This window comes from Meleagris gallopavo, chromosome 3, assembly GCF_905368555.1.
Source record: "Meleagris gallopavo chromosome 3, MGAL_WU_HG_1.1, whole genome shotgun sequence".
Taxonomy (NCBI): domain Eukaryota; kingdom Metazoa; phylum Chordata; class Aves; order Galliformes; family Phasianidae; genus Meleagris; species Meleagris gallopavo.
In genome coordinates this window covers 22,940,001-22,965,636 of record NC_139406.1, presented here as the reverse complement: position 1 = coordinate 22,965,636, position 25,636 = coordinate 22,940,001, and the positions used below count along the sequence as shown (strand labels likewise).

General features: G+C 34.3%; 1 protein-coding gene across 1 annotated transcript in view; it reads right to left on the bottom strand.

Moving 5' to 3' along the window:
• Positions 1 to 24,892, bottom strand: part of LOC100551100 (dynein axonemal heavy chain 5) — a 73,754-nt gene extending 48,862 nt beyond the window's left edge. Inside the window, exons 1-21 of the mRNA XM_019613825.2 lie at positions 24,806 to 24,892; positions 24,043 to 24,105; positions 23,269 to 23,507; positions 22,349 to 22,589; positions 21,659 to 21,858; positions 20,957 to 21,110; positions 20,159 to 20,322; positions 19,352 to 19,508; positions 18,459 to 18,671; positions 17,532 to 17,756; positions 16,122 to 16,294; positions 14,933 to 15,111; positions 14,389 to 14,576; positions 12,155 to 12,349; positions 11,695 to 11,829; positions 11,030 to 11,137; positions 8,554 to 8,707; positions 7,883 to 8,029; positions 6,031 to 6,272; positions 1,080 to 1,256; positions 387 to 591 (exon numbers count right to left, since the gene is read on the bottom strand). Of these exons, the coding sequence (XP_019469370.2) occupies positions 387 to 591; positions 1,080 to 1,256; positions 6,031 to 6,272; positions 7,883 to 8,029; positions 8,554 to 8,707; positions 11,030 to 11,137; positions 11,695 to 11,829; positions 12,155 to 12,349; positions 14,389 to 14,576; positions 14,933 to 15,111; positions 16,122 to 16,294; positions 17,532 to 17,756; positions 18,459 to 18,671; positions 19,352 to 19,508; positions 20,159 to 20,322; positions 20,957 to 21,110; positions 21,659 to 21,858; positions 22,349 to 22,589; positions 23,269 to 23,507; positions 24,043 to 24,051 (3,505 nt within the window). The 5' untranslated portion in view covers positions 24,052 to 24,105; positions 24,806 to 24,892. The remainder of the gene's footprint in view (positions 1 to 386; positions 592 to 1,079; positions 1,257 to 6,030; positions 6,273 to 7,882; positions 8,030 to 8,553; positions 8,708 to 11,029; positions 11,138 to 11,694; positions 11,830 to 12,154; positions 12,350 to 14,388; positions 14,577 to 14,932; positions 15,112 to 16,121; positions 16,295 to 17,531; positions 17,757 to 18,458; positions 18,672 to 19,351; positions 19,509 to 20,158; positions 20,323 to 20,956; positions 21,111 to 21,658; positions 21,859 to 22,348; positions 22,590 to 23,268; positions 23,508 to 24,042; positions 24,106 to 24,805) is intronic.
• Positions 24,893 to 25,636: the final 744 nt, after the last annotated feature.

The window sequence follows — 25,636 nt, the reverse complement described above, 5'->3', positions numbered from 1 at the left end:
TCTTAAGTAGAATATTCTCACTCCATAAATACAGACAAATTATCTGTCTCACTACTCTCAGACCCCTGAGAGAAGCAACGAGATCCACTGTTCCAGTTGTTTCCTAAAATTATGACAAGAACACGATTTTCCAGCTTGTCTATTTATTCATTTGATAATTCATTCACGCAGTCCATGTAGCTTTCTGTAGCAATGTTTCCACATTATGATTTCTCAAAGGGAACAGAAAAAAGCTTTATACAGTATCACTAACATAAAGTGCAACTGTAAAACAAAAAACAAGAGAAGGTAACCTACAAAAAATATATCTAAATTAATAATTGAAAAACAAAATTTAAAAAAGAAATTCTAAGTTCTACCCCAAAGTACTCAAGTGGGTAACTAACCATCAGATGCCACATAATAATCAAACATGGTATCTTCACTGCCTTCTGGAATGTAGGGAAGATCAAGCTTTATTGTTGCACAGTTTCGAAGCCAGTGCTCCATTTTGCATCTGTCTTCCAGTTCTAGTAATGCTCCTATGCTCCACATAAGAGAGAAGATATACAGCCTTTCCAAGTATTTTGCAGTCAGTTCCGCACCTTGCTCCTGAAGGATTAAGTTAATTTTTTATTTTCAATAGCCTGAAAATTCTGCTTGATAATCACTAGAAATAGCAGGTTAGAAGCCTTCGGTCATGTTTAAATTTAATGATGTCTTCATCAACAAATAGACTGAATAATTATCTAGTGGACTACAAAATAGAGAAAACGATCCAGCAAATATCCCTTTTAATGACCCATTACACTGTTTGATCTGTTTAAATTCTAGTTTATAATCCGCTAACATTTCTTCAGAAAATAAAAAAACACCCCAAAGGAAAGCTGCTGATGCATGCTTTGTGTGAAAACCAAATCCAAATGTGAAAAGCAGGCACAGCCTTACTATTGCTTTAAAATGAAAGAGAAAATATTCCTAGCAACCTGAACCTTCATTAATACTCCAAGATGCCAAAAAAATCTCCTTTTTATATAACTCCATGACTTAAAATTTTCTCCATTAGATTAAGAAAACATAAAAAATCTGCACTACTTTACCTTAGGTGGGATAAGGCCCTGCATCATATTAATGCTCTGCATAATCACAAAGGCTTCCAGCATCTCAGTCTTGCTTTGCAGAGACTGAATGCTAAAGCGATATAAGTCTGGGAATGATGAAGAGTACAGCCCACGTAGAATTTCAGCTTCTTGGAAAGAACGCCTTTTCAAAAACCCCTGTATGCATAGCAAGAAAATAAATTTTATTTCAAATGCAAGAGAATAAAGTCATCTCTACTAATTCAAAAAGTCCTACAAACATGGGAAATTGATATCTCTTGGGGAAAGTTGATTTCTCTTGTTGGAGGGCTCAGATTCCCTGCCTTTCAGGCAGAGTTTGGCAAGCAGAAGGTGGACATGGAAATAAATAATTCCTGCTGGATGTGGATACAGAAGCATAAAAAGCAGTTTTAAGCAGCAAAAAAAATAATTCTTTCAAATATTTATTTTTTAAAATCACAGCAGCTGTGATTAAACTCTGCAAAGAAAGAATATGCATTTAACAGAAGTTTTTTCTGCACAATGTTAGCTTTTAGCTGTGATAGAGAGTGCCTCAGAAACATCTGGAAGTTGCAGAGAAACAGGATTTTTCAGGGAGGATGTCTGCTGAGTGTCCATAAACTTATGCTGTGTGCTTGACTATTAGTAGTATTTTTATTGTGCATCCCTATATATGTTAAAGTGGGTAAACAAAATATAATTAAAACTGCTTTATAAGGTCACAGAATGGTATCTGTGCTTTAATGCCTTTAGCTTAAAGTTACAACCTGCTTCTTAGAGTTACTCCGAAGTCTTTTCTCTGGGTGGTAGAATTCTTTTTTATTTCCCATGAATTTATTTCCTGTATAAAATACATTCATTTTTAAAAACTTGCAGGTGCTTCTCCAAAATTCATACTAAATTTTGGAACAAATTGAAATACAGTAAATACTATTTCAACATAGCTTTTTTGGTGCACTTATGGTGTTACACTGGAACAGACTTCTAAGGGCACTTCTGGAGTCTCAGTGTATTGAGATTCTCAAAACTCAGCTGGATATCCTTTGCAACCCACTTCAGCTGACCTTTTTTGAAGTAGGCTCAACTACATAGTCTCCAGTGACCCTTTCCAACCTCAACTATTATGCACTTTTGTGATTCTCTTCCACACGTCTATTTTCATTAACTTCTGAAACTCGATTTTTCACGCCCAAAGTAAATAACTTATTACAAAGAGGCAGATGCATGAAAAAGCTTTCTGGAAACAGGTACGTGGAAAATAAAGAGCTGAAGATTAAATAGCAGCACTTTTTAAAACAGGTAACTGGAACTTGACCAGTTGTTCAGAAGATATTAAGACACAAAAGCTGATAAAATATTGTTTTTTGAAGAGGTTGATGACTTTAATCAATTTGTAAAATCTGCTTTAAAGTATATTAGACAAGAGTGCCAATGTAAAATGTTTTAGATCTCTTTCAGCAGTTGCTTACATATTTATATTTAGGTATTCATAAATTTTGACAGAAAATCTGAATATATACAGTGCTTTCTTGAGCTACCCTTATTTTTTTAAATTAATTTTCAAAGTTCTTCTGTTCTTCAACCAATACTGTGTTTTCCTTCTGCATCTGAAAAATAGGAACTAAAGAAAGAAAATTCCACTTAATTCTGTTGGAAAAATCAGTAAATCCTTTAGAAGAAAGAAAGAAAAGAAAGAAAAGAAAGGAAAGAAAGGAAAGAAAGGAAAGAAAGGAAAGAAAGGAAAGAAAGGAAAGAAAGGAAAGAAAGGAAAGAAAGGAAAGAAAGGAAAGAAAGGAAAGAAAGGAAAGAAACAGCTTTGTGTTTCCTGTTGTTTGTTGCTGCCATTGAAATAAAACATCGAATTAGTGAAACTTCCTTTGTCCAACACTTACTTCAACACAATTTCATTTAGTTTCTGTACCACTCTGAAATGATGAGGTAAAACAGGTCTGATAAAGCAGAATATAATGCCAATTTTCTTTTTTTTTTGCTGTATTTTCTGATGAATCTACAGCTCAATTTAATCCGAAATGTTCTATGAGTGTTGTGTGCAAATAAACAGGGAGAGAATACCAATGTAAGGAGGCAGAGCTGTGAAATCATAACATCAATAGGCCTTAGGCAGTGTTGTAAGTACAGAAACTGGAATCTCACGGGAACCACTGTCCTAGATGCATAATTTTCACTTACACTTTTCCAAATATCCATATTAATTTAAAAAAATAAAACAATTAAAAAGCACAGTGTTGCAGTAATATACATAAGGCACTTGTGTTCACTGCATTTGTTTGCCTTGGTAAAAATTCAGGAACAGTTAAATTATTAGAAAACTTACCAAAAACTATTTTTTTTTTTTCCAATAACAATGCAAACATTCTGGTCTTGGTAAAAAATTATATATATTAAATAAATTATCGATGATTCTCAAGTGTTGCAACAACTTAACAGCCAGATTCATATGACTTCATAAGAAGAGAAAGGAGAACAGCTCCTAGACACTACCAGAGAGAATGGTGGAGATCATAAACAGGCTGGAAAGCAGAAAAAATGAATATTTCCTGTTGTTCCCAATCTTTGAGCATTGTAAAGCAAATATATTTCTGAAATCATGGTGAAAATTTTGTAGAAATCTGCTCTTGCCTTAGTTTTACTAGCAAAAGAACAGTTTCTTCCGTCTTTTTTTTGTTGTTGTTGCAATAAAAAAAATGAATACCCCAAAATTTTAGGTCAGATAGCTAGAGGTATTTTACTCAGGTAGAAAAAAATAAGATATTAAAATAACTAGGAAAAAATATTTGATTGCATCACTAATCTGAGAAGGGAAAAAAAAAAATCAAGAAAAAGATACAGAGATTCTTTCTTCTGCTTCTGGTTGAATTTCACAAGGTGAAATGGATTGTAATTGTCTAGCTATAATATCCATTTGCAGTTTTTAGCTAGAGTTTGTGTTACAGTTTGGTATGGACCTTAATGAATTATCAAGTCTTCTCTACTCTTCCCAAAACTTCTTCATCAGTCTCATGCTCAGGACACACCTTCCCCAGGGGCTTCACTATCTCCTGCTCCCTGAAGTCAGGACTTGAACAGACAGATACTCCCTCTCTCAGTTTCTGTCTGCACTGAAACCTTCTATATGTTAAGAACAGCTGATCCAGGCAGTACCAGAGACCATATCCTGGGGCACATCAACTTTTCCTTGATTACCAGACAAATCAGGAAGTTATAAGCAAGGAACCTGTCAAAGAAAGCTAGTAATACTTACGTGCATAAGAAGTTTTATGGGTTTAAAAGATGAGAAATCTGAGAATGTAAAGTAGGACCTCTAAAACTTGAAACGTCTGAAAATTAATACAAAAGCCAACTGTATTTGTTTCTGACTAGTTAAGTAACATTGCCTCGATGAGCCTTAAAATTTTCCACAGGTATTCTATACTTGAATTGGAAAATAAAAGAGGGAACAAGACTGTGAAACTCATTTTAAAAGTGATAAACAACTTCTTAAAAATGAGAACAGCAAAATTCAGTCCCTGAACTCTCAGTTTGTTGTTTTGAATCTGCAAACAGGGAGTAAATTATGTCCTATTTTTTTAAATAGGAAGACTACATTATTTCTACCTTAAAATTAAAGTTGAAAGACCAGGATGAAGAAATGTTAATTTAGGATTATACAGAAGAGAAGTACTTGGTTTTCAAAAGAAGCTAATTAAGTAACTCTCTTTATGAGAACAGGAATTTGTCTTAGAAAAAAGAAAGAAAGTTTCAATTTCTGATATTCATGAAACATTTCATGTTTTATCAAAGCACAATAATGTCAACAAAATATCATCAATAAGACTGCCTAAACATGACAAAAAGTAAAGAAAAGATAAATATATATTTATTTTAATTTAATTAAAGAAATAAAAAGGGTTAATCCTGAGAAGCCTAGTTTATGGGTAAATTTCTAAGACAATAAAGGCTTTATAATAAAAATAAAAGTAACCTGCAAACTTTTTTTTCTTTACTGCTATTGTTTCCACCATTTCAGAAAATTGGAGTTTAATGTTGAAAGTTCTGTTGAGGGATATTACTGGGCAACATTATGTTGACTCTTGTCAACTCTTGTATTTCATCTTAACCAAGACATTTATGCTCAAGTCTCTAAACATGTCTTTCACTATATTGATGTCATTACTAGTGGTCAGTCAAGATGAGGATTTATTTTTTTTTTTATGAGCTTTGGCCATGTGGAAGACAACATCTACAAGAAAAAAACCTTTATAAATCAGATTGAAATTTGAATATTTTATATACTGTTCTTCCCTCTAAAACACATCTATAACGTGTTCTGTTTTCCTAACAGTACCATTGCACACAAAACTGCAGAAACTGCATAACCACTGCTTGCTTTTTTTTTTTTTTTTTTTAACAATTTTGCTTCTAGGAATGTTAAATTGACAATTTATCAGGTAAGAATACACATTTAAAAATCAATCAAAATTTGTAAATCCTGCACTGACTTTGTTTATGGTTCTAAATGCCAACTGCAGTCAAGTTTATGAAATATCAAGAGAACCCCTATTTTCTTCAGGACTGGTAGATTCCTGAACTAGCCTATTGACTATTTTTCCTTGCTCTGAAATTATAGCAGGAGCTGCTACAAAGTTGGTATTTTGACACTGGAGTTGCTCTTCAACTGCATAAAATACCTTGAATTACAAATTTGTTGAGATGTGAAACATCCAAGTTTTTAAAAGTGTAGTATGTTGACTATGTTCTGAAAAAAAATCCATCTTTAATACAAACAACCATAAACTTTGCTATTTTAAATTCTCAGATATAAATTTATACAGGATAAAAGCTGTTTCATGTCTAAGCACAAAATTAAGTCCTAAAGTAACAACAGTGAACTGCTGAATGTTAGAAATAAAACTTTCCATACATAAGCAAATATAATTCTTTGCTACTGTACCTCAAGGATAGGGCTCCAGTTGAGAACTGATGAGCTCATAAACACCATCCCATTCCTGGAGACTGTTGCTGGAGAAGCATTATCAATATTGTGAGGTTCAAAGACTATTTTACAATTTGGTGCCATAGGTATGCGATCTCCATTTGCAAGTGTTAGAGTCCTGTTGTCATCCAGGACAGAATTAAGGTTCTCAATCCAAATAGCATCAACTGGACCATCAAGAACTATCCAGATGTGGTCACCTGCAGTCCAAAATGATTGACAAAAATGCCTATGAAAGAAGTTTCAGTTTCTTTCAAGGATCAGTTTCTTCTGTCTTTAAATATATTTTGCACTAATTCTGAACTCATGAACACAGCTACAATCTCATCTTTAAATACAATTTCCATTCCCATTACTCACTTTCAATTAAGTGCTTCATTTTTGTCACCTTACCATAATAGTTATCCTTTGCTCAGTATATAAAGTGTCATAAGCATAATTCATCACTCTGTAATAGCCTGAAACAGTTTTATGGATTCATTCTTCAGTTTAATAATAAATCGGATTTATTTCAACTCACAGAAAGCAACATAAAGATAGAAACAACAGACCTATTTTAAACCAACATTCATCTGTTTCCAACATGCTATTGAGATTAAATGAAAGAAACACTTGAAAAGTCACTCTCTTAAGTAGCACGCTTACTTTCATATCTAATGGAGGTCAATCAAGATTCTTTTTTTTTTATACCTGTGCTTATAAACATGACCCTGTTCCCTTTGAAGTTCCTCAAACTCTTTCCATTTAGTATTGGAAATGTATCTCAGCACCTGCATGTGTTTCCTAGGAGGGTCTAGGTCCTGCTTGCATGACTTAAATACTGGGCAACACTCTTGCCCTGGCAACTCTGTTGGATTCCAGCTCCCCACCTCTTAGGTTTCCAGCCCTGCTGGGCATTTCCAGATGGCTCTGTAGTCAGAGATCATCCCAATCTCATCTGCCTTCAGAGTCCTTATTTCCTATGCCTAGGTGCTGAATTGCTAGGCACAAACCAAGATGGTTCAGGCTAAGTAACCTCCTCACCTCTAAGCCAAATACCATTGCATTTATAGGTTTTTCATAACTACAGTGCAGGTTTCTCAAGCATGAGATGTTTTGGAGTTCACTTCATAAAGATGCGTTACAAGAGTATTGCAAATAGTGAATCTTATTGAGAAAGTCACAAGAGTATGCTAACTTAATATTTCATGCTGAGGGAAAAAATCGAATCAACAGTTAATGCTATGCTGCATTCTCAAGGGCATTACATTTCCAAATTTGAAACAAAACTATTAAAATTAAATCCAATTTTTTTCCTACTGTAAGGAATCTGTGTACTCAAAGAATACGAATTTTGTTGGAAAAATGAATAAACAATGTTAAATTTTCTTTATTCCTTTTCATTTCCAACTTTAGTCATATAGGCCTAATGATAACATCACATACTAATATTCAGACATAAGAAAGAAGAACCTGTATAGCAACAAGTTATCAAGGTCTTTTCTTTGATTAAAATAACAGGCTAAGAATATGACAAGATTATTTTATATATGCTAGGCAGAAACTGATTGCCTAAAAGGGCTACCAGATATGACACTACCAAAGGAGATTCACACCCTTCTGTTATGGCAGTTTGAGACCAAGTGAAAATGCTGACAGCATCAAAATTTTGTCACATTTCATTGCTGGGAGAGAAGATTTTGATCTTTCACCTATCATTTCAAAGAAAAGGATCAGCAAATTCTGCGAAACAGTATTTGCTCTCCACAGCTTGAACATAAAGCATTTAGAATGGAGAATTTTTAAGTACAATTACACTTTTTTGTCATACCTTTCTTGGCTCTTAATGTTTTTCTCCAGAGAGAGGAAAATATTCCATCTGTCCAATCATTTGTTGCTACATCAAGACGACCAAACATCTGCGGTGCCGTTATAGCTTTAGGATTCATTCTCATTTCACGATGAGGCTGTCCACAATCTAGGCAAGCACATCACTAGTTAGTTTTGGTAGTTATATTCAGTAGGCAGAGAACTTTTAAAAATTCAAAAGCTTTTCATAGCTTAATAAGTATTTGGCATTATAAGAAACTGTGTACTTATTTGCTAAAGTTTGTAGCTGGAAAAAACTGATAGAAGTAGCAGTTATTTTATACTGCAGATGAAGACACTGTCTTGTTAATTATGTTCAAAAAGGAAAAGGGCTAAGTACTTATGATGATGAGAAGCTTTCACCATTACCTCAGCTGAATCTGTGAGACACTTCAGCCACTTGTTCCAGCTGCCTACCCAGACAGCACTGCTCTCAGTGTCACTAGAATAAAAACTTCTGATATATGCAAAACTGGATCTTTGAATGTCAGTGAAGTGTTTTTAAAAGATACCACCACAATACTATTTAGTATTAATTTTTCCATTAATTTATCCTCACAGTGATATAATTGAGGCTTTCTATAAAGAAACAAAGCAAAATTATAACATTTTACAGTAAAAATGCTCACATACCTGTCATGGCTTTCATCAAAGTGTGGATACAAGCAGTTTTTCCTGAACCGCTAGGCCCTAAAGTCATCAATCCATGTCTTACTCTCTGAGTTTCAAAAAGTTGGATAACTTTCAGTTTCCAAGGAGGATGACAAACAAGTCCAGCATCCTCCACCTGTAGATAGTGTCAGAAATACAAAACATCATTATTTTAGTCCACAGGATATCTTGATATTTTATAAATATTTCATCAAAGAAGATTCTGTAAAGTGTTTGCATATATAACAGCTACTTGGAAAAAGAAGTTATTTGGTGTTCAAATTTGTACTCAGTACAGTAAGCTCTGATAAAGTATTTTCTTTTTCTAGCTCTATAAGAGTTACTCTATCATTTTAAGAAAAGACAGGAAATTTATAGAGACACTCTTAGTAGCAATGTCTTTCATAGCTACGAAGCGTCATTCACTTACCTCTCGGAAAGGTTTTTTTTTAATTATTGTTGACATTTCTAATTATAAAGTTACTTAAGTGTCTACAACACCCAAAAATTCTTCTACAAAAAAATTTGTTTGATATTTATCAGTGTACAGAGAGACCTTTGAGAATCATCTTCGCATGATTCTTCTGAGAACAGATGTGATGTTTTCCCATTTTCTACTAGTTACAAGCTTAAATAAGTTATCTCCCTATAAAGACATTAGTATAACTTGTGAAAGTGACTTAGCTGGAAATGAGTAAGAGAAAAATTGGAACAATTTCTAAAGGATTCAGACCACTGTATATGTCTTTGACCAAGTCAAAAAAATTCTTAAAACTCACGATCATATTATACAATTGAAATTCCCAAAATAACAATTATAATTTATTTTAAAAATAATTTCTGTGTTTAAAATATGTTCCAAATACGTTCCAATTTCAGAAAATATTATCAGTAAAAAAAGCAGTAACCTTTTATTAAGAGTTGGGTTGGGTTTGTTTTGTTTTGATTTTTTTTGAGTTTTTTAATTTCTCTGCTTTACTGTTACATGATTATCTGAGGAATTCTTCAAATTCTGGAGGAATGTTTAATAAAGCTGATCGTGTAAGTGTTCATACTTCATTAACCTTCTCTATCCCACTGATGTTCTTACGCTAATCCTATTAGTGTTTCAAAAGATCTAGTGAAAACCAAAATAGAAGAAATGCCATTTTCCTTAAGCTCATGTTCTCTGTTTAACTTCATACAACTATTAAATTCAGATTCACATAAGGCAAATATACACAGACATGTTTTCCAAACTGATCACCACAAATGATTCACACAGAAAACACAATCTGTCACAATCACAATTCAGTGACATCTGTTAGAATAAGACTAATAATTACATGCCAAGAAATATTTACTAGAAGTGACTTATTGAAATGTCCACCTCTTGAGTGAGAGAAGACAAACACCCCTGGTGGAACACACTGGGAAATCCATTCCATGATAGTCCCCTAAGTGGCGTGACCTGTGACCTTAGCTGTTAGCAAATACCAGGAGAGCCTGGTATGCCAACTCTAAGGAAAACATGGAGTGTGAAGCAGAGTGGAGGTCCCGCAGCCAAATGTGATCATCCTGCAAGGATGGGGACTTGATGATATTGATGGAACTGATCAATTATCTTATTTCTCTCAGCCAGCCCCAAGCTAGCAGTTTTCCACCCTTTGGTCAAAAACAGGTTCTCTGAGTGAATTTTGCAAAACAAGTATGCTTGACTAGAGTCACTCAAGATCCACCTCAAAGTAAGAAAATAGTATAAAAATAGCTTAAGATAGAAGGATTTCGGGGGAAGATACCATCACTGATAAGTCAGCAGACCGCAGTTGATTTTTGGGACCAGCTGACAGGCTGGGCCTCTCTCTTCCCCCTGATAGGGATTTCTACTGGATGAGATCTGCACACTCAGCTACATGTGCTTCTGTGGGAAACTTAGAGGTCTCTATAGAGTTATTCAATAATTTAGCACAATTGCAGTCAGCTGTATTATTCGTGATCTCGGTTAATCTCACATGTTTTGCAGGCAGTGTATTTGTCATTGCCAATCCAAAAGAATCTATAATCCAGTGATTTAACAAACTGGACTAATCACTAATCTAGCCAGGAGAGTTCTCATTCAGTGTGGCTAAATACCTTAAGAGCGGTTGTGAGAGCACATTTAGAATAATTGGCACTGCATTATTTGTGAATCCTTAACAGCAATAGCTCATATATTGAATGAGATCAGATTTATAGCACTGAATTGGACACTGCTCAGAATCTAAGCTACGCTGCCCCTCTGATATCTGAGGATGAGCTGGAAAGCAAGGGGGTTTATTTTCTGCCAAACTTCTTTGCCTTTTCACACAACACATGCCAATGGTAAAGATTTACAGAAAAGCTTCCTATTACTAGCTGGATAGATTCAAAACCAGTAATGTTCTTAGACAAGTCATCATGCTAGTAACACCACAGAAGTATAAATCGACAGAAATATTACCTGTTTGTCAATGGCAGCTTCCAGTTCAGGATAGCTTTCTTTATCAAGGTGGATATCAGGAAATAGATCTTCAATTAAACTCAGGAATAAGGGTTCATCTTCATCAATCTAGTAAAAGTCAAAAGAAAAAAAAAAAAATTAAAACCTATTTTCCAAGCATCTTGGAAGACAATCCTTAACCCTTGTTGGCTGAAGAAATATTTCAAAATGTAAGGAACTGCCTATGTTAACCCTCCAAGTGGTAGACATACTAGCAGAACACAATAGAATGAGATCATGATGCTTCCAATAATCAGTAGTTATTGAAAAGAGATTTCATTAACAATTTAAATCAGATGAAACGGCACTCATTAGTACAAATAACATTATTTTAAAATAATGATTAAATAGAAGAAGCAGAAAACATTAGGCCAAAACCTCCATAGAGGCTCTTATATACTCCTATTTGGCAATCTACTTCTGTAGGTAGCAGTGGAAATATGTTTATTACAAAAAATCTGAACAGGCCAAGTCATACAGGGAATGCAACATTTCCAAGATAGGATCAGAGTAAAAGGCCATAGGCAATATTCCTGTGAACACCTGAACAGATTTAAACTGTGTTTCCCAAAAATAAGTGGCTCCAAAGTACAGGCTGCTTAATTTACCAGGTTCTCAGAGCTTACCAGTTTAGACAGGTTCATGTCTCTCAGCACACGCATAACTATGGTAGACTCAGTATCTGTAGGATTTGCTCTTTTTGCTGCTCCTAATGTGCGTAGCACTGACAATATATTCCGCAAGCCAAAATCATAATGCACCTAGAAGATACACAAAGTTTGGGAAAAATTTCTCCTAGTTTATGGGGATGAAACAATTCTTTTTTTATCATTTAAGGTATAAGAAGTGATACATGCAGCACAAATGCCTCCTAACACCTGCTGTGGGTTACTCACAACAGATTCTGAGCACCACACAGTCATTCCTTTAGGGGGATGTCAAAAAGAACTGGAATGCTAGAAGTGAGAAAATTTTCGGGTTGAGATAAAGACATATTAATAGGTAAATACATAAATTAATACTAATAACTTGCGTCACTATTTATAATTTTTCCTAAAGATAATTCTTTTCTCAAATGAAAATCACCTGCTTTGATAGCTGTTCTTCACAGAGCTTGTACAATGTAAAGAATTTCCTTGCCAATATAACATTAGCAATAAAACCACAACTAGCCAACTTGACACGAATTATAATTTGACGATCAGGAACCATCATGGCCACTGAACGGAAGTTGATCTTCAAGTTTTCAGGAAGTTCTTGCCGTCCAGCATATCCTGGATTCTACAGAAAATAACAATTTTTGAAGTTAACTGCACCTTGCACATGTTGAAGAAACAATAAAGGAACATATTATCTGATTAGACAATGGGTGTCCAACATTTTGGCTTACCTGGGCCGCATTGACAGAAGAATAATTGTCCTGGTCCGCATATAAAATATATAAAAGTTAACGTATATAAGTAATGAAACAATTTTCATTTTTTATATTTTTACAAAAACATTTTATTTTAAAAGAAGGAAAAAAATATATAAAACTAGTGGAATACTTGACCTTGTTTTTGCAAAACTAATGCATCAGTGTCTGGTTTGATGGAAGTGGTTGCAATTATCAGTAAGTTCTCAGGGTTCTCATCAGAGATTTTAGATCTAATGTTTATCTTTGTAATTCATCTTTGAAAACAATTGTTCATAAATGGATGTGCTGCCAAAAAGCGATGACATGAATAAGATATGATTGAAGTGAGGAGTATTTTTCTCTGGTAAGAGAGGTCTTATAAAAGTCTTGTAAAGAGACATGATCAAGGTTTTCTTTGAGTTGAATATCTGATTGCAACTTCATACATCTCATTTGAAAATTTGAAGGTAATGTATTTATGTTAACTGAAACTGGAGTTGCAAATATACCAAAAAATTGTTTGTTTTTTTTTTTTTTTTTTTTTTTTTCAGTCTCCAAACTTACCTCAGATTTGTTTACCAAAACAGAAAGCACAGCTGCATATTTTCTGCTGTACACAGGACAGTTTTTTATTTTCATGTTCTGGAATAAATTTTCCTTTTGATTCCATAAGGAACTTGATTTCATTCTGCAAATCACAAAACTTTTCTTTTCTTTTCTTTTCTTTTCTTTTCTTTTCTTTTCTTTTCTTTTCTTTTCTTTTCTTTTCTTTTCTTTTACTTAGCCACCTTACTTCAGAAAAGTAAAGGATGTTCCCGTGATCAGCTTCCAAACTTTTAAGGATCTCCTCAAATAGGCAATGATTCAACCCCTTGGACTTCATGAAATTCACAGATTTGATGACAATTTGCAGAAACATTAATCCAGTACACATTGCAAAAATATTTAAAAACATATTGCAAATTATTTTATACTTCCTTTGAGCTTTTTAAGATGTAAGAGTACTCCAGATGTTTCTTCCACAGTGAATGCGTTAACTTATTAAATTATATTAAGAAATGACAGAAGCCCAAGTTTAATAATTAAATAAGAAAACTTACACGTCTGCTTAACAACAAAGTCAAATGTCAAAGGGCACCAAGTACATTTAACACACAGTATGTGCGCATTTTAGTTTGACTGAGTTTGTGTGGCAGATGTGATAGGTGGATTCAGCACTGCACTGTAAACTCCCCTCCACAGCATTTGTTCTTGCTTACACAGCTCATACTTCAGCTATGCGCAATCAAGTAATGAAAAATATCACAAAAGAATCGCATAATAAAGTCAAAAGTTTACAACCTTGTGTGGTCACATTACTGGTTGTCCAGGGCTGCATGCAGCCAGCGGGCTATGGGTTGGACACACTGGGATTAAACAAAAGTAACTTTTAAGCTTTAAATTACATGTAAAAAGTGAGTTGTCAGGCAGATTGACCATCATATCCCTACAGCATTTTAGTCACTTTACATCCACAAGGTATGAAAGATGTTATTCTCAAACACTCCAAATCTAGATTTTACATGTCTTATAAGTCCTGTTTTGACTGGTTATTTCCAACTAAATCTCTATGGTCATTTTTCTACACTTCTAATAAAATGCATATTTTGGGAACACAAATGTAGCATTCAGAAATTATGGGACACATAGATAACTTGCCTTTATAAGAATGGCTACTGTAGCAAATCAGTTTATTTCTTAACTGCAGATGTTTGATGTCAGCGAGAAAAGACTGAGTAAACCATCTTTGTTGTAATACTTACTCCTCAAACTGTCATTGAGTACAAAGAGCTGACTGACAGAGTTAGCAAGTGCAGGTAACATACCAGGTTAGAAACAATCATACAATTATCACTGGTATATTACAAACCTACTGAATACGTACCATAGTAAGAAAGATGCCAAATTCAGGGTTCATTTCCACACTATCTCCATCAGTAAAAACAAAGCTTTTCTTATGTTCCTTCTTGCATGTCAACACAATTGCAATTTGCTGTGCAGCTACTGATAGTACTGGTAAATCAATACGATTGAATTCGTCAAAGCAACCCCAGGAGCCAGACTGAGCAAGACCTTCAAAGAAAAGCGCAACTAAGTATTTGTCCAGAATATTGGTAATTCTCTTTTTGACATTTGTAAGGAGAAAAAAATTGAAATCAGAAACCAACACATCCTACTAGTACACAGCTTTTTCTTTTCGTAGGCAGTCCTCCTTGAATATTTTATAGATATTTATATATCCTTTCATAAACTGTCTAATCTTTTCAGACTTTTCTATTTCTTGGAGTGTTGCAATGGTATTTTACATTAAGAAGGCATTCATTACTTGCAGTTATTGAAAGGCAGAGAATCAACTGCTGATAACATGTTGATCTTGATTTATAAAGCTATTCTCTGAGCATTTGTAACTCATATAGTCCATATCTTACCTTTGAAGATCCTCCCAAGTCCTCGGAAATCCATCTGATCTGAACAGTTGAAGACAACTACATATTTACCAAGGCACCGTCCCATATCTTTGATGGTTTCGGTTTTTCCAGTTCCTGCAGGCCCCACAGGTGCTCCACCCATATTCATACCTAAAGCTTGAGCCAGAGTGATGTAACATCTAAAAGGCAACAATCAATTATTACCTGAAGGACTGAAACATATGGTTTTCTGTGCAGTGCCGGAGACTCTTACTCAAGTGTGTCATATGAGGAAGGCTTTGTTGATGGAGATGAGGAAGTGTGGAAATGCATGTGAATGTGATTTAAATCAATCAGAAGAAAAACCATGATGTGAGCGGTTAGTCTCCTCAAATGTAAAATGGAATACGAAGAATGAAAGAAAAAAATACAGAGAATCTCCATAATCCAATTGGATAGCTTAGTTCCTAGGTTACTCAAGCTGAAGCAGCTCTTAACTATGTTATACTGTGGAGTACAATAATGAAAGAGAGCTATTTTTGCTTTGCTATCCATCTTTAAAATTTGATCATACAATGCATCCCATTTTCACAAACAAAACATATGTGATGTAGTAAAACATGTTCTATCAATTATATATAAATAGAAGCTCTAGAATTTGCTATGTTGTTTAAAAAAATATTTTCTTCAATCTCTTATTTTGTTACTGTTTATTTATAAATCACTTTGCGTTATTAGTTAGATGAGTGGATCCTTTCCTTTAATAGTCCTGCAATTACTGCCACATCCTTCTTGATCAAGAACCTGCAATCTATTGCAGCTGAATAAAAAATTGATTTCCCTGTTTATTCTTCCTTAGCTATTACCAATAGCTTGCTTGTAAACACACATCTTTGTCCTCCATCTGCATATTGTATCTGTTGGATGTACCTGACCCTCAGGTTTATTAGTATCATACACATGAGGATCATAGTCTTATGCATCATATGCATGGGAAACATAAGCTTGTGGCAGAAATAAACCTGTTAGTTATTCCATACTATATGACACAGAAACAAAAATATTAATGTAAATTTATTGGCTTCAGTAAGACTGTGATGGATAAACTCTGCAGAGATTTATTTTGCATCCAGAAAGTAAGACTGAGTCACTCCTGTAAAAGCCCAGATTTGGAGTCAAAGAAAAAAGGAATAAAATCAGTCTTTGTCACCTGTCTGTAAGAGGTGTGATGACAAGCCTGTCAGTACAACCCAAGAATTCATTCTGGTATGTGAAACCCACATCAGTGATATTAACCATCATTTTATCATTGTCTTCATTAAAATAAAATCTACACTGTTTCAGCCACTCGAAGTCTGTAGGACTCTTAATATGCATGCAAACCTTAAAAAAAGAGGAAAAAGACAAGACCGGTGTAACATTTACTTTTGCATTTGTATTATCTAAGTAGTACTGTCAAGGTAGCACTACAAGCACAATGGAAGGCAAAGTATATGCTAGTTACGCAAGAATTGTGGAGACCTTACTTTGATTTTTACCACAAAAATTCTTGAAGTGTTACTGCTGCCTCTAAAACTACGCTAAAGCAAAGGAAATACCCAGTACAAATGTACAGTTCATAGCCTCACACAAAAGCCATTAAGTTGAATTAATGCATTCCTATGCATTCCTATTTCTATCATTTAACTATTCAACTCTATCATTTTATTTTTACATCTGAGGAAAAATAATATGACATGCTGCTTTATGTAAAAACACAAAAGTCATAAGAATTTCTGTATGCAAAATGGAAGAAAATGGTATTTCAAGACAATGTGATGCTGTGAAGATATTCATCAAGAACTTCAACAGAGCTGGGAGGTGTTCAAAGTTGACCAACTGTAAAGTAACTAAAAATGATACTTTTCATAAGATTGCTAGTAAGATGATTTAAAGTCAAAACAACTGGACCTATTCCGGAACCTACCTATCAGCAGTGGGTAAAAAAATTAGTAATCCCTTCCTCAGACAACATAATTTCAGTCAAGTCCAGAGCTTCCTATAGAGAAAAGGCATGCCAGCCTAGATTTTGAATGTTTAAGGAGTAAACGCCTTCATTTTCCTAATTTTAGTATCCTGTGGCAGCATGAGAAGGTGTGAAGTGAATAAATAAATCCCTAAGTAATTAGATATTCTATTGAAACTAGAACAGAGATGACAGCAGCTTCAACCAAAGTCAAGCTTTCTTCTGTTATTATAACACTACTAATTCTTTTTATTCCTTCAGAATCACAATGTAGCCCACATAAAGGATGATTGCTTTCAACACAGTTCATGAGAAAAAGAATTTTTTGTGACCACACAACAGCAGCATCTAACTTAGATTGGCCAACACAGGACATCATAAAATTCTTCTATTGTTGGGCAGACCACAACACCAAATTTCCTATAGAGAAGCTATGACATGGATTGAATAAATATTTCTCTAAGTCTCCAAGTCACAACATCATTACAGTTATTACAGAAATTGTTTGGCTTAACAGGCAGGCATTCATATATCACAGCTGTGTTGTCTACTTGACATTTCACACTGTTTTACATGGCTACCACCTCATAACCCAGTACATTTTTCAATACTTACCAGACCATCAAAGATGTCCCTCTGATGCACGTGAATAGTGATTAATGTCTCATATTTAATTCGTTCAACTGGGTTAAGGTCCTTTGTTGTCATATCTATCAATGTGTTTAGAAGATCCAGGAAAAACTGGTTTGTCTTTCGCATAATCTTTTTATCATACCTGGCGTTAGTCAAAGCTTCTTCTGAGTCTCTTGTCCAAATCATTTGGATCCCCAACAACCCAACCTTAGGAAATATAAAATGGTATGCTTCATCTTTTCACTTTCTTCTTAAATGTGCATTCACAGACAGAGATAATCTAAAGAAATTGTTCTATTTCTATAAAATTATTTTTCTATGCTTCCTTATAGAAGTCACAGAATCCACACATTTAAGTGTCCCAACTCCATTTATAAACATCTATACAAGCCCACAGTTCAGTCTCAGAGAAACAGCCTATCAAACAATGGTAATGCAACTGTTCAATATAATTTACATCATAATATATAATAGCCAATAGGTTATCAGAATAATTAATGTTTCAATTTAAAATATTTCTTTAGTAATTCATTAACTTTTAGTTCCTTCTCTAATCACATTTCTGATCACAAGTGACGAAGTTTTTCCTAAATATATAAACAAACCTTACCACTTTTCCCTTAGTAGTCAGGTATTAAGTGTGAAAAGAAGTAACATTAGCTCTATTGCCTCTATTGCATTAATTTACTGTACTCAGCTTTTTTTGTTTTTTTATTAAGAGTTTCAGAATAAGTTTTAATCTTTTATTTTCAGATATCTAAATTGGTATTCAAAAGATTGCACTGATTAAGATTAATTTAAATGTCAGTTTTGCATCCAGCTGCAATCTTAATTTCAAAGAGAAGAAAATCTCACTAATGTGCAAATTGATATATGAGCAATTTTTCATTGATTTAACAGTGATTTTACCTGAGCTGGGTAGGTAGAAAGAAATTCAATCAGTTGGAAACTAGTTTCCTGGATATGCATAGCTGCCTGGCGAATAACATGGTGCAGTGACAGCTGGGACTCCTTCAACAGAGAATTGAGCCAAACTTCCACATTACCTTCAGCCATTACAGGTCTTCTCAGTTCAATAGTCTCACCCTCTCGCGAACTAATTGACAATATACGATCATATATCTAATACAAGCAAGAAAAGAACAATTTGTGATTAATAGGTTGATTATTACTTCTATTACAACTGGTTTTCATGCTAGCATTTCATTAAATTTATTTAGATACGTACAAAATTATATCAATCTATTAAGCAAAATGTGAGCACAATAAAACCGTTGCTTTAAGTATGAATAAAGGCTTTAAACAAAACATTGCCATCTGAAGGAGACAGATGTACAATACACGCTAACACTCAAATTTCACTTCAGTTTCAATGAAGGCATTCATTTTCCAGGAACAAGAAAAGGAAACCTTTCCCCATTAGTAATGCATATCCTAACAAAAGTTGCAGACTTAAAACAAAAAATAATGGAAACATGGAAGTTAAGGAACATGGACAACCAAAAGAATTTCATGCATGGGGAGGTAGCAAATGTCTAAGGAAATACATACATACACAGGTAAAAGAGAACCTGTGTTGCAATCTATTCTTTTCATAAACAGTGTAAGAAAATTGTTCTTCAAACAACATTTTTCCAGGCAATCTACGCATACAAATATGCTCATAAAACATCCTTTCTGGTGAGCTTCTGATTCTAGCCTATATTAAGCCACAGAATACAATTCAGCTTGCTATTTAACAGATACCATGCATTGTTTAACAATCTGAAAGAATGAAACTTCAAGGTTTGGGGAGTACATACCCTTTCATGGAACTTGACAGTTTTAATGTTGTCAAAGACATTCAGCAGATGTGCTTGTATAGTGTGAGAATCTGATGCCTGGCCAAGAATTTCTAATAGGGCAGGATCTGATACAAAGAAGAATCGTGGAAATAGGAGGCGCTTCTTCTCCAGGTACCTGCATTTAAAAATATTTGTTAGGAGGAGAAGGAGTAGACAGAAAATGAATTAGGTTACTTTATACATCCTTTCCTTTTTAAATGTGGTATTTCTCACTATGCATTATTGCTTTTTTTAATTATTATCCGTGGTAGCAATAACAATTCTTATCCATCATACCTTCATTTTAAGCACCTGCTTTAAGACTACTCTTTTAGTACCAGAAATAATTTCATTGAAACCTTAGCTGTTTTTTATAATGTAAACACTACTAAAATGAAAAGAAATTATTATGAAGCTAGTGTTTTTAATTTAGGTCAGTTACTTGCTGCCTAGTTGTCTTATTCTGAATTTCTTCCAGACCTGTGAAGGATCTGGAAGGATATACAAACCTAGACTGCCTGCTGGATTGAAATCAGACACAAACACCTTTGATGTCATCAGAGAAGGACAGTGACAGCTTAGTCACTAATCAAATACTTAGCAGTAAGGTACTGGCAGTATCTTTGGAAGACTTGTATCAGCCTGCTACCTTGTTTACTCAGTTCAACTGAATTCATAGTGAAATAAAAACAGGATCTTTATGAAGTCCATGGGACAGTACTTGATCTTTTGCTAGTTACACAATTTACAACCATTTTCTTGAGACTGGTATTGTAATAATCTTACCCTGTGAGTGATTTTTGACAGATTTCAAGCTGTTCTAGTAAATGTGGTAGTAACTGTCCCATGATTTCATCTCCAATGCAGCACTGAACAACATTAGATGTTTCATGAGCTCGAGTCATGATCCTTACCCAGGATTTATCAATGTTAGAGAAACGCTTTGCTTCCTGTTTAAATATAGAGAGGTGAAGCAATGGAAGAAGGAAAAAAAAAAAAAAAAAAAAGAAAAGGAAAAATGAATCTTCTGGAAGAATTGGCACCAGTAATCCTCTCACAAGTAATCACCAGAGTCCAGTCCCAAAGACTTTTCAGCTTAGAAAAACAAATCTCTTGGATAATAGAACTTATTTTATACTTCATTGACAAACCTGATATCCACTTTCAAACATTCTTAGAGAAAAACACAGAAAATGTCTTATTCTTGAGAATGCATGCTCCAAATTTGAAGACTTTTTCTAAAAATTACATTAATTTTAATTCAAAAAGCAATGTAGAAATTTTAAGATTCCTAGCAAAACTGCAAGTAATACTGGGCTAGTGACAAATATTACTAGATTAACCTAAGAATACTAATACTAGGCACACTTACACAAGTACTGGTTAATAATTTAACAGTCTAAAAATAAAGAGATCAACCTGAGGAGTTTTTTATTATTCTTTCTAATACAATATTGTGGTAGAAATTGGTTATCTAATGTCTTACTAATTTTGCTAACCATTACGACAATGAAGCATAAGTTACTGCATCCATTATGACATCATAGTTACGTTTTATTCTTAAGATATAGAAAAACTGAAAACCTTTGGAAGCTGTTTTGCTATGTCACCACCAACAAAAACAGCTTCTAAATAAATCCACAAGTTCTGCACAGTTATCCAGTTCTCAATGATATCTGTCGTGTTGGAAAGATAGTGCACCCATTTTTGAATCTGCGTCTTGAAGGGCGTGTTGTATCTAAAATAAATAAAACCAACTTTTTTTAATTTAAGAAGGAAACAAGTCGCTTGAAAGCCAGAACAGTCCTCAAACATGAGAAGGAGGAATATTCTTGCCATTTTTATTTTTGTAAGGAAATGTCTTCCTTGTTTTATCAAGGAGCTTTGACATTCCGCATGAGATAATTTGTACCTCATTTTAATAGGGATTTTCAGTACCTTCAGAAAAAATCTTTGTAAAAGAGGTGGTGGCGTACCACTGGGACAAAATAGCAATGCCTGTAATCCCAGCAGGACCCCTGCCACAACAGGGCAGTGCTCCCTTTTATGTCTGTCACCACTCTTGCATCCATGGAATCTGTACAACTAATTAGTCAGGAAATCTGAACATATCATTTCAAAATATTTTAATACAGAAATATTGACAATGAGAAGTAGCCCATGAACAGCTCAAGGACAAGAAAGCTTTTAGTTTTATCTAGATGTTTACTTTCATTCCCCTTTGTGAAATAAAGCCTCTTGCTTGTATTAATAACACATACAAATAGACTCTGCTTTTCTTGTTACCTGTTACTCATGAGAGAGCCAAGAATCATCAAGCTGTCCTCCATGGTTGCAATTGTTTCTGATATGCTGTCTCCTCTTAAAAGAAGTTCTCCACGGGTTTTAAAGTTTGCAAAGACAAATGTTTTGTTGTCCCATTCAGCTATCACTTGTTTTAACTTCTGTTCAATGTCTCTTTCCTTCACAGCACTTATGCAGATATCCTTTTAAATAAACAGAATGTCAAAACAAGTTATAAACCATTCAGGTCTTTGGTATCCAAATCTAACTGTTATTTCCTTTAACCCTAGTTTGGCTGAAGAGCAACTATTTATTAAGCGGAGATCCCTTCCAACCCAAGCCATTCTATGATTCTAAGTGGAAAGATCTAAAGACATGACAACACCATAGCTAATAATCCATGTATCAATTCACAATGTGGTAAAGTTAGTGTGGCTACTAGAATGATACAGTGATTATTTTTCATACCTTTAGTATCGTAAAACACCCTCATAAATGAATTGTGAGCCACATTACATGTTTTATACAGGGTTTACACTACAATACGTGTCATTATTTCACATAGAAAACTTCACTGATAGCCTATTTCTATGCTTTTTCTTTGCAGTGTTTTCCCTCTTAATACTGCTACTCAGATAACTATTTGAGCACATTGTTTAGTTTCATGCACCCATTTCTCTTCCTTCTAAATACCTCTATTTCCTCCTTATATCTGAGTAAGGGAGCCTCCATAATATTCTTCAGTCTCAGTGTTTCACCTTCTACAACAAAGTTGTGTTCAGTGAGTTCTGTTATCTGCTTCCAGTGCCGAGGCATCATTGCCTTACTTGACATACATTCCAGCAACGGGCAACATTCACAGAAGTCTTCAATAGTCTTCTTCAGGTCAAAAAAGGCCGGCCACTCCTTTACACCACGAGGAAGCTTGCGGCATCTACATAAAAATAATCCAAGCTTTTTCACATATAGTCAGATATCCCACTTCCCACTTAACCATCTTATATGGTTTTAACAGTAGATGATATATTCTCCAAATGCAGGTTCCCTGTATTTTGAGGATTTTGTACGTGACTAAATCTGTTACCAAACTATTTCACTGACCAATAACTGAATACTTACAGGCTCAATCTAAGGAGTGTATCTGCATAATTCTACTGAAGGTCCAAGTGACCATCAAATACAATTGAATCACTTTATATCTTGATTTCATCTTTTGGTGAGGTTCATGATAAGGACTGCTCTATTCTCTTGCAAAAACTCTGTTCCTCTAGTTTTGTAGCAAAAATATTCTATCTACTTTAGGCATCTCAGGTAAATCTCTATCTCTCATGATTAATAATGTTAAAAGAAACAAGGTAAATTTCCTTTATGAATAAAATAAACTGCATAAACTTCAATGTATGTTCAAAGGAAGAGAAGAAAAAATATATATCCAAAGTTCTCTAAGGAGCAATAATCAAATAATCCTCAATATTTACAGCATATTCTAGCTCCCTTAACTTAGGAAACTAGTAATGAATATATTTTTTCAATTAAAATTAATAGTGCTAACTATTACATTTAAGAAGTAAAAAAAAAAATTTAGCCATCTTTTCACAGAACCAGTTTCTCACCTGTTTTGAAATTCCACAAGTTCACTGCTAATTTTTCCAACATCCAATTCTGACCAAAGAATATCATAGTACCCACTGACTGTGTCAAGGACGCTATTATATAGATTGTAGAGTTTCTGTAACAGATTCAGTTGCTTCTTTATTTCAAGTAGCTGAGGATACTGTGTAACGGGCAAGCCAAAAAGATCTTCTCCATCAGTGTAAGTAATGTATTTCCGAAAGAGATTATCAAATCGATTCTAAAGAGAGAGAGAGATAAATGAAATGTGTTTAAGTAACTAAATATTCAAGATCTGGCATTATGCTTAGAAGTGCATTGTGGAAAAAGGAGAACAACTACAAGTCATCATTACAGGAACATAAATTAGCCACAGTATAAATAAATATTTGAACAGGAGAACCAGACAGTATTTTGTTTTAAGGGAAGAAGAACAAATAGAAATGGGCAAAAATGTAGATGTGAAAAAGACACAATAATAAACACAAGAACAGCTTATAACGAAATAATACACTAAATTTGAGAATAGGCTCAGCTCCAGACATCTCAACATAGTTATTATTACTCAGGTCCTAAAAACATAGTTTTAATCAGCATTCCTTGAAAATGCAGGAAAAAATGTTACCTTAGCTTTCATCACATTAAAACAGTTTTGACCAATCAGTAACCCTATGTACCAATGAAAATTAGTTCAACTATCCCGATTCATTCTCAGAGCCTTCAGTTGTTAGTTTATTTGCATTAAGCAATAACAAAAATCTTAGAATTTATAGTACCTGGAACATGGTAAGCCTGTCACTGGCTTCCTGAGGTTCTAAACCAACCACCAGCGGCCCACTCTGAAAAGAATGGATATACATGAAATTAGAGCGAGTTTAGAGGAAGGGAAGGGGGAAGGACATCAAATTAAACAACAATGCTGATTTGAAATGCAAACATTTTTGGTGTTGCAAGACCTCATGCTTACATCAGGTAACAACTGATCTGACAGATTACAAAATTACTAAAACAACCATTTTATTTTCATTAAATAAAAGCAATTTGCTTTCTTTTAATATAGAAGTTTTGTTAATACTTGAAAATGTAGGTAGTACTAGAAAAGATAGGCAGTAGTAGCTCCTTTTTCAAGAATAAATAAGTATTAGTTAAAAGACTGGTTTGGCTTGACACATACTCTGCTGAGAAGGAACATAAGAGTTGAAGTCCTTTGTATTAACATTCAGTGCCAGAAATCTCTACTTACATTCTAATTTAATTTCTCTTAAATCCCAACCTTTATATTTGCACATGGTAACAAGCTATGTATTAGGAACTTTATGTGTCTCCAATCTTTTAGAGCTGACTACCAGCATAAATTTCAGTCACACACAAAAAATAGCATAATCTTGTCCTGCTTTGAAACTCAGCTACCACATCAACAAGAATAAGCACAGTTTTCAGATAGTAGAGGAACATTGTGCTATTTAGTCAACTCTACAATCTTTCCATGCTTCCACTGCTCTTCAAAAGCTCCTCTATCCCAATATCGCAAACTCTTACCTGTTCATAATCTGAATAGAACTGTGCACAGTCTTCAGTAAAAGTCTTCAGAGAGCTAATAAGCTCTCCTCTGAACTTCGGCTGCAAAGCAATGAGCTCATTCTGCACTTCATTTGCTCAGAGCAGCAGCTTTTCCCAAGTGTAGTGCAAAGTATCCACCTTCTCTGACTCTTCCTTGGTCACAAGTAGATCATACTTGTTTAATATAGCATAGGATTCCTGTCAGAAGGTTGGATCAAGATAAACAAAACAGTTGCAGATGTAATTTTACATATATAAGTGCTAACATTTTAAATACTTAAGTACAGAAAAATATTTGCTAGAAAGAAAATTTGTTCTTTTTATTACAGCATTGGCACAATCCGGCAAGCCAATACCAAACTCAAAGAAATATAAAAAGGAAAAAAAATACCTACCTCTCCTTCACTTCTAACCTTCCCATAGCATCTGTGAAGGTTGGCTTCTTCTCCCATGTAACTAGCAATAGGACAAGAGGGAATAGCCTCAAGTTGCATCAGGGGAGGTTCAGGATGGATATTAGGAGAAATTTCTTCTCCAAAAGAGTAGTAAGGCATAGGAACAGGCTGCCCAGAGTGGTGGTGGAGTCACTGTGCCTGGTATTTAGGAAATGTGTGGATGTGGTTCTTAGGAACACAATTTAGAGGATAATATCGGTGGTAGGTGGACAGTTGACTAGATGATCTTAGAGGTCTTTTCCAACCTTAATGATTTTGTGATTCTATGATTTTGCTTTTTTATCTTTTGCTCCTGTGTCATACATCTCCCCCAAAACAATTTCCAGTTAAAGTACCTCTCAAGTTTACATGTTTT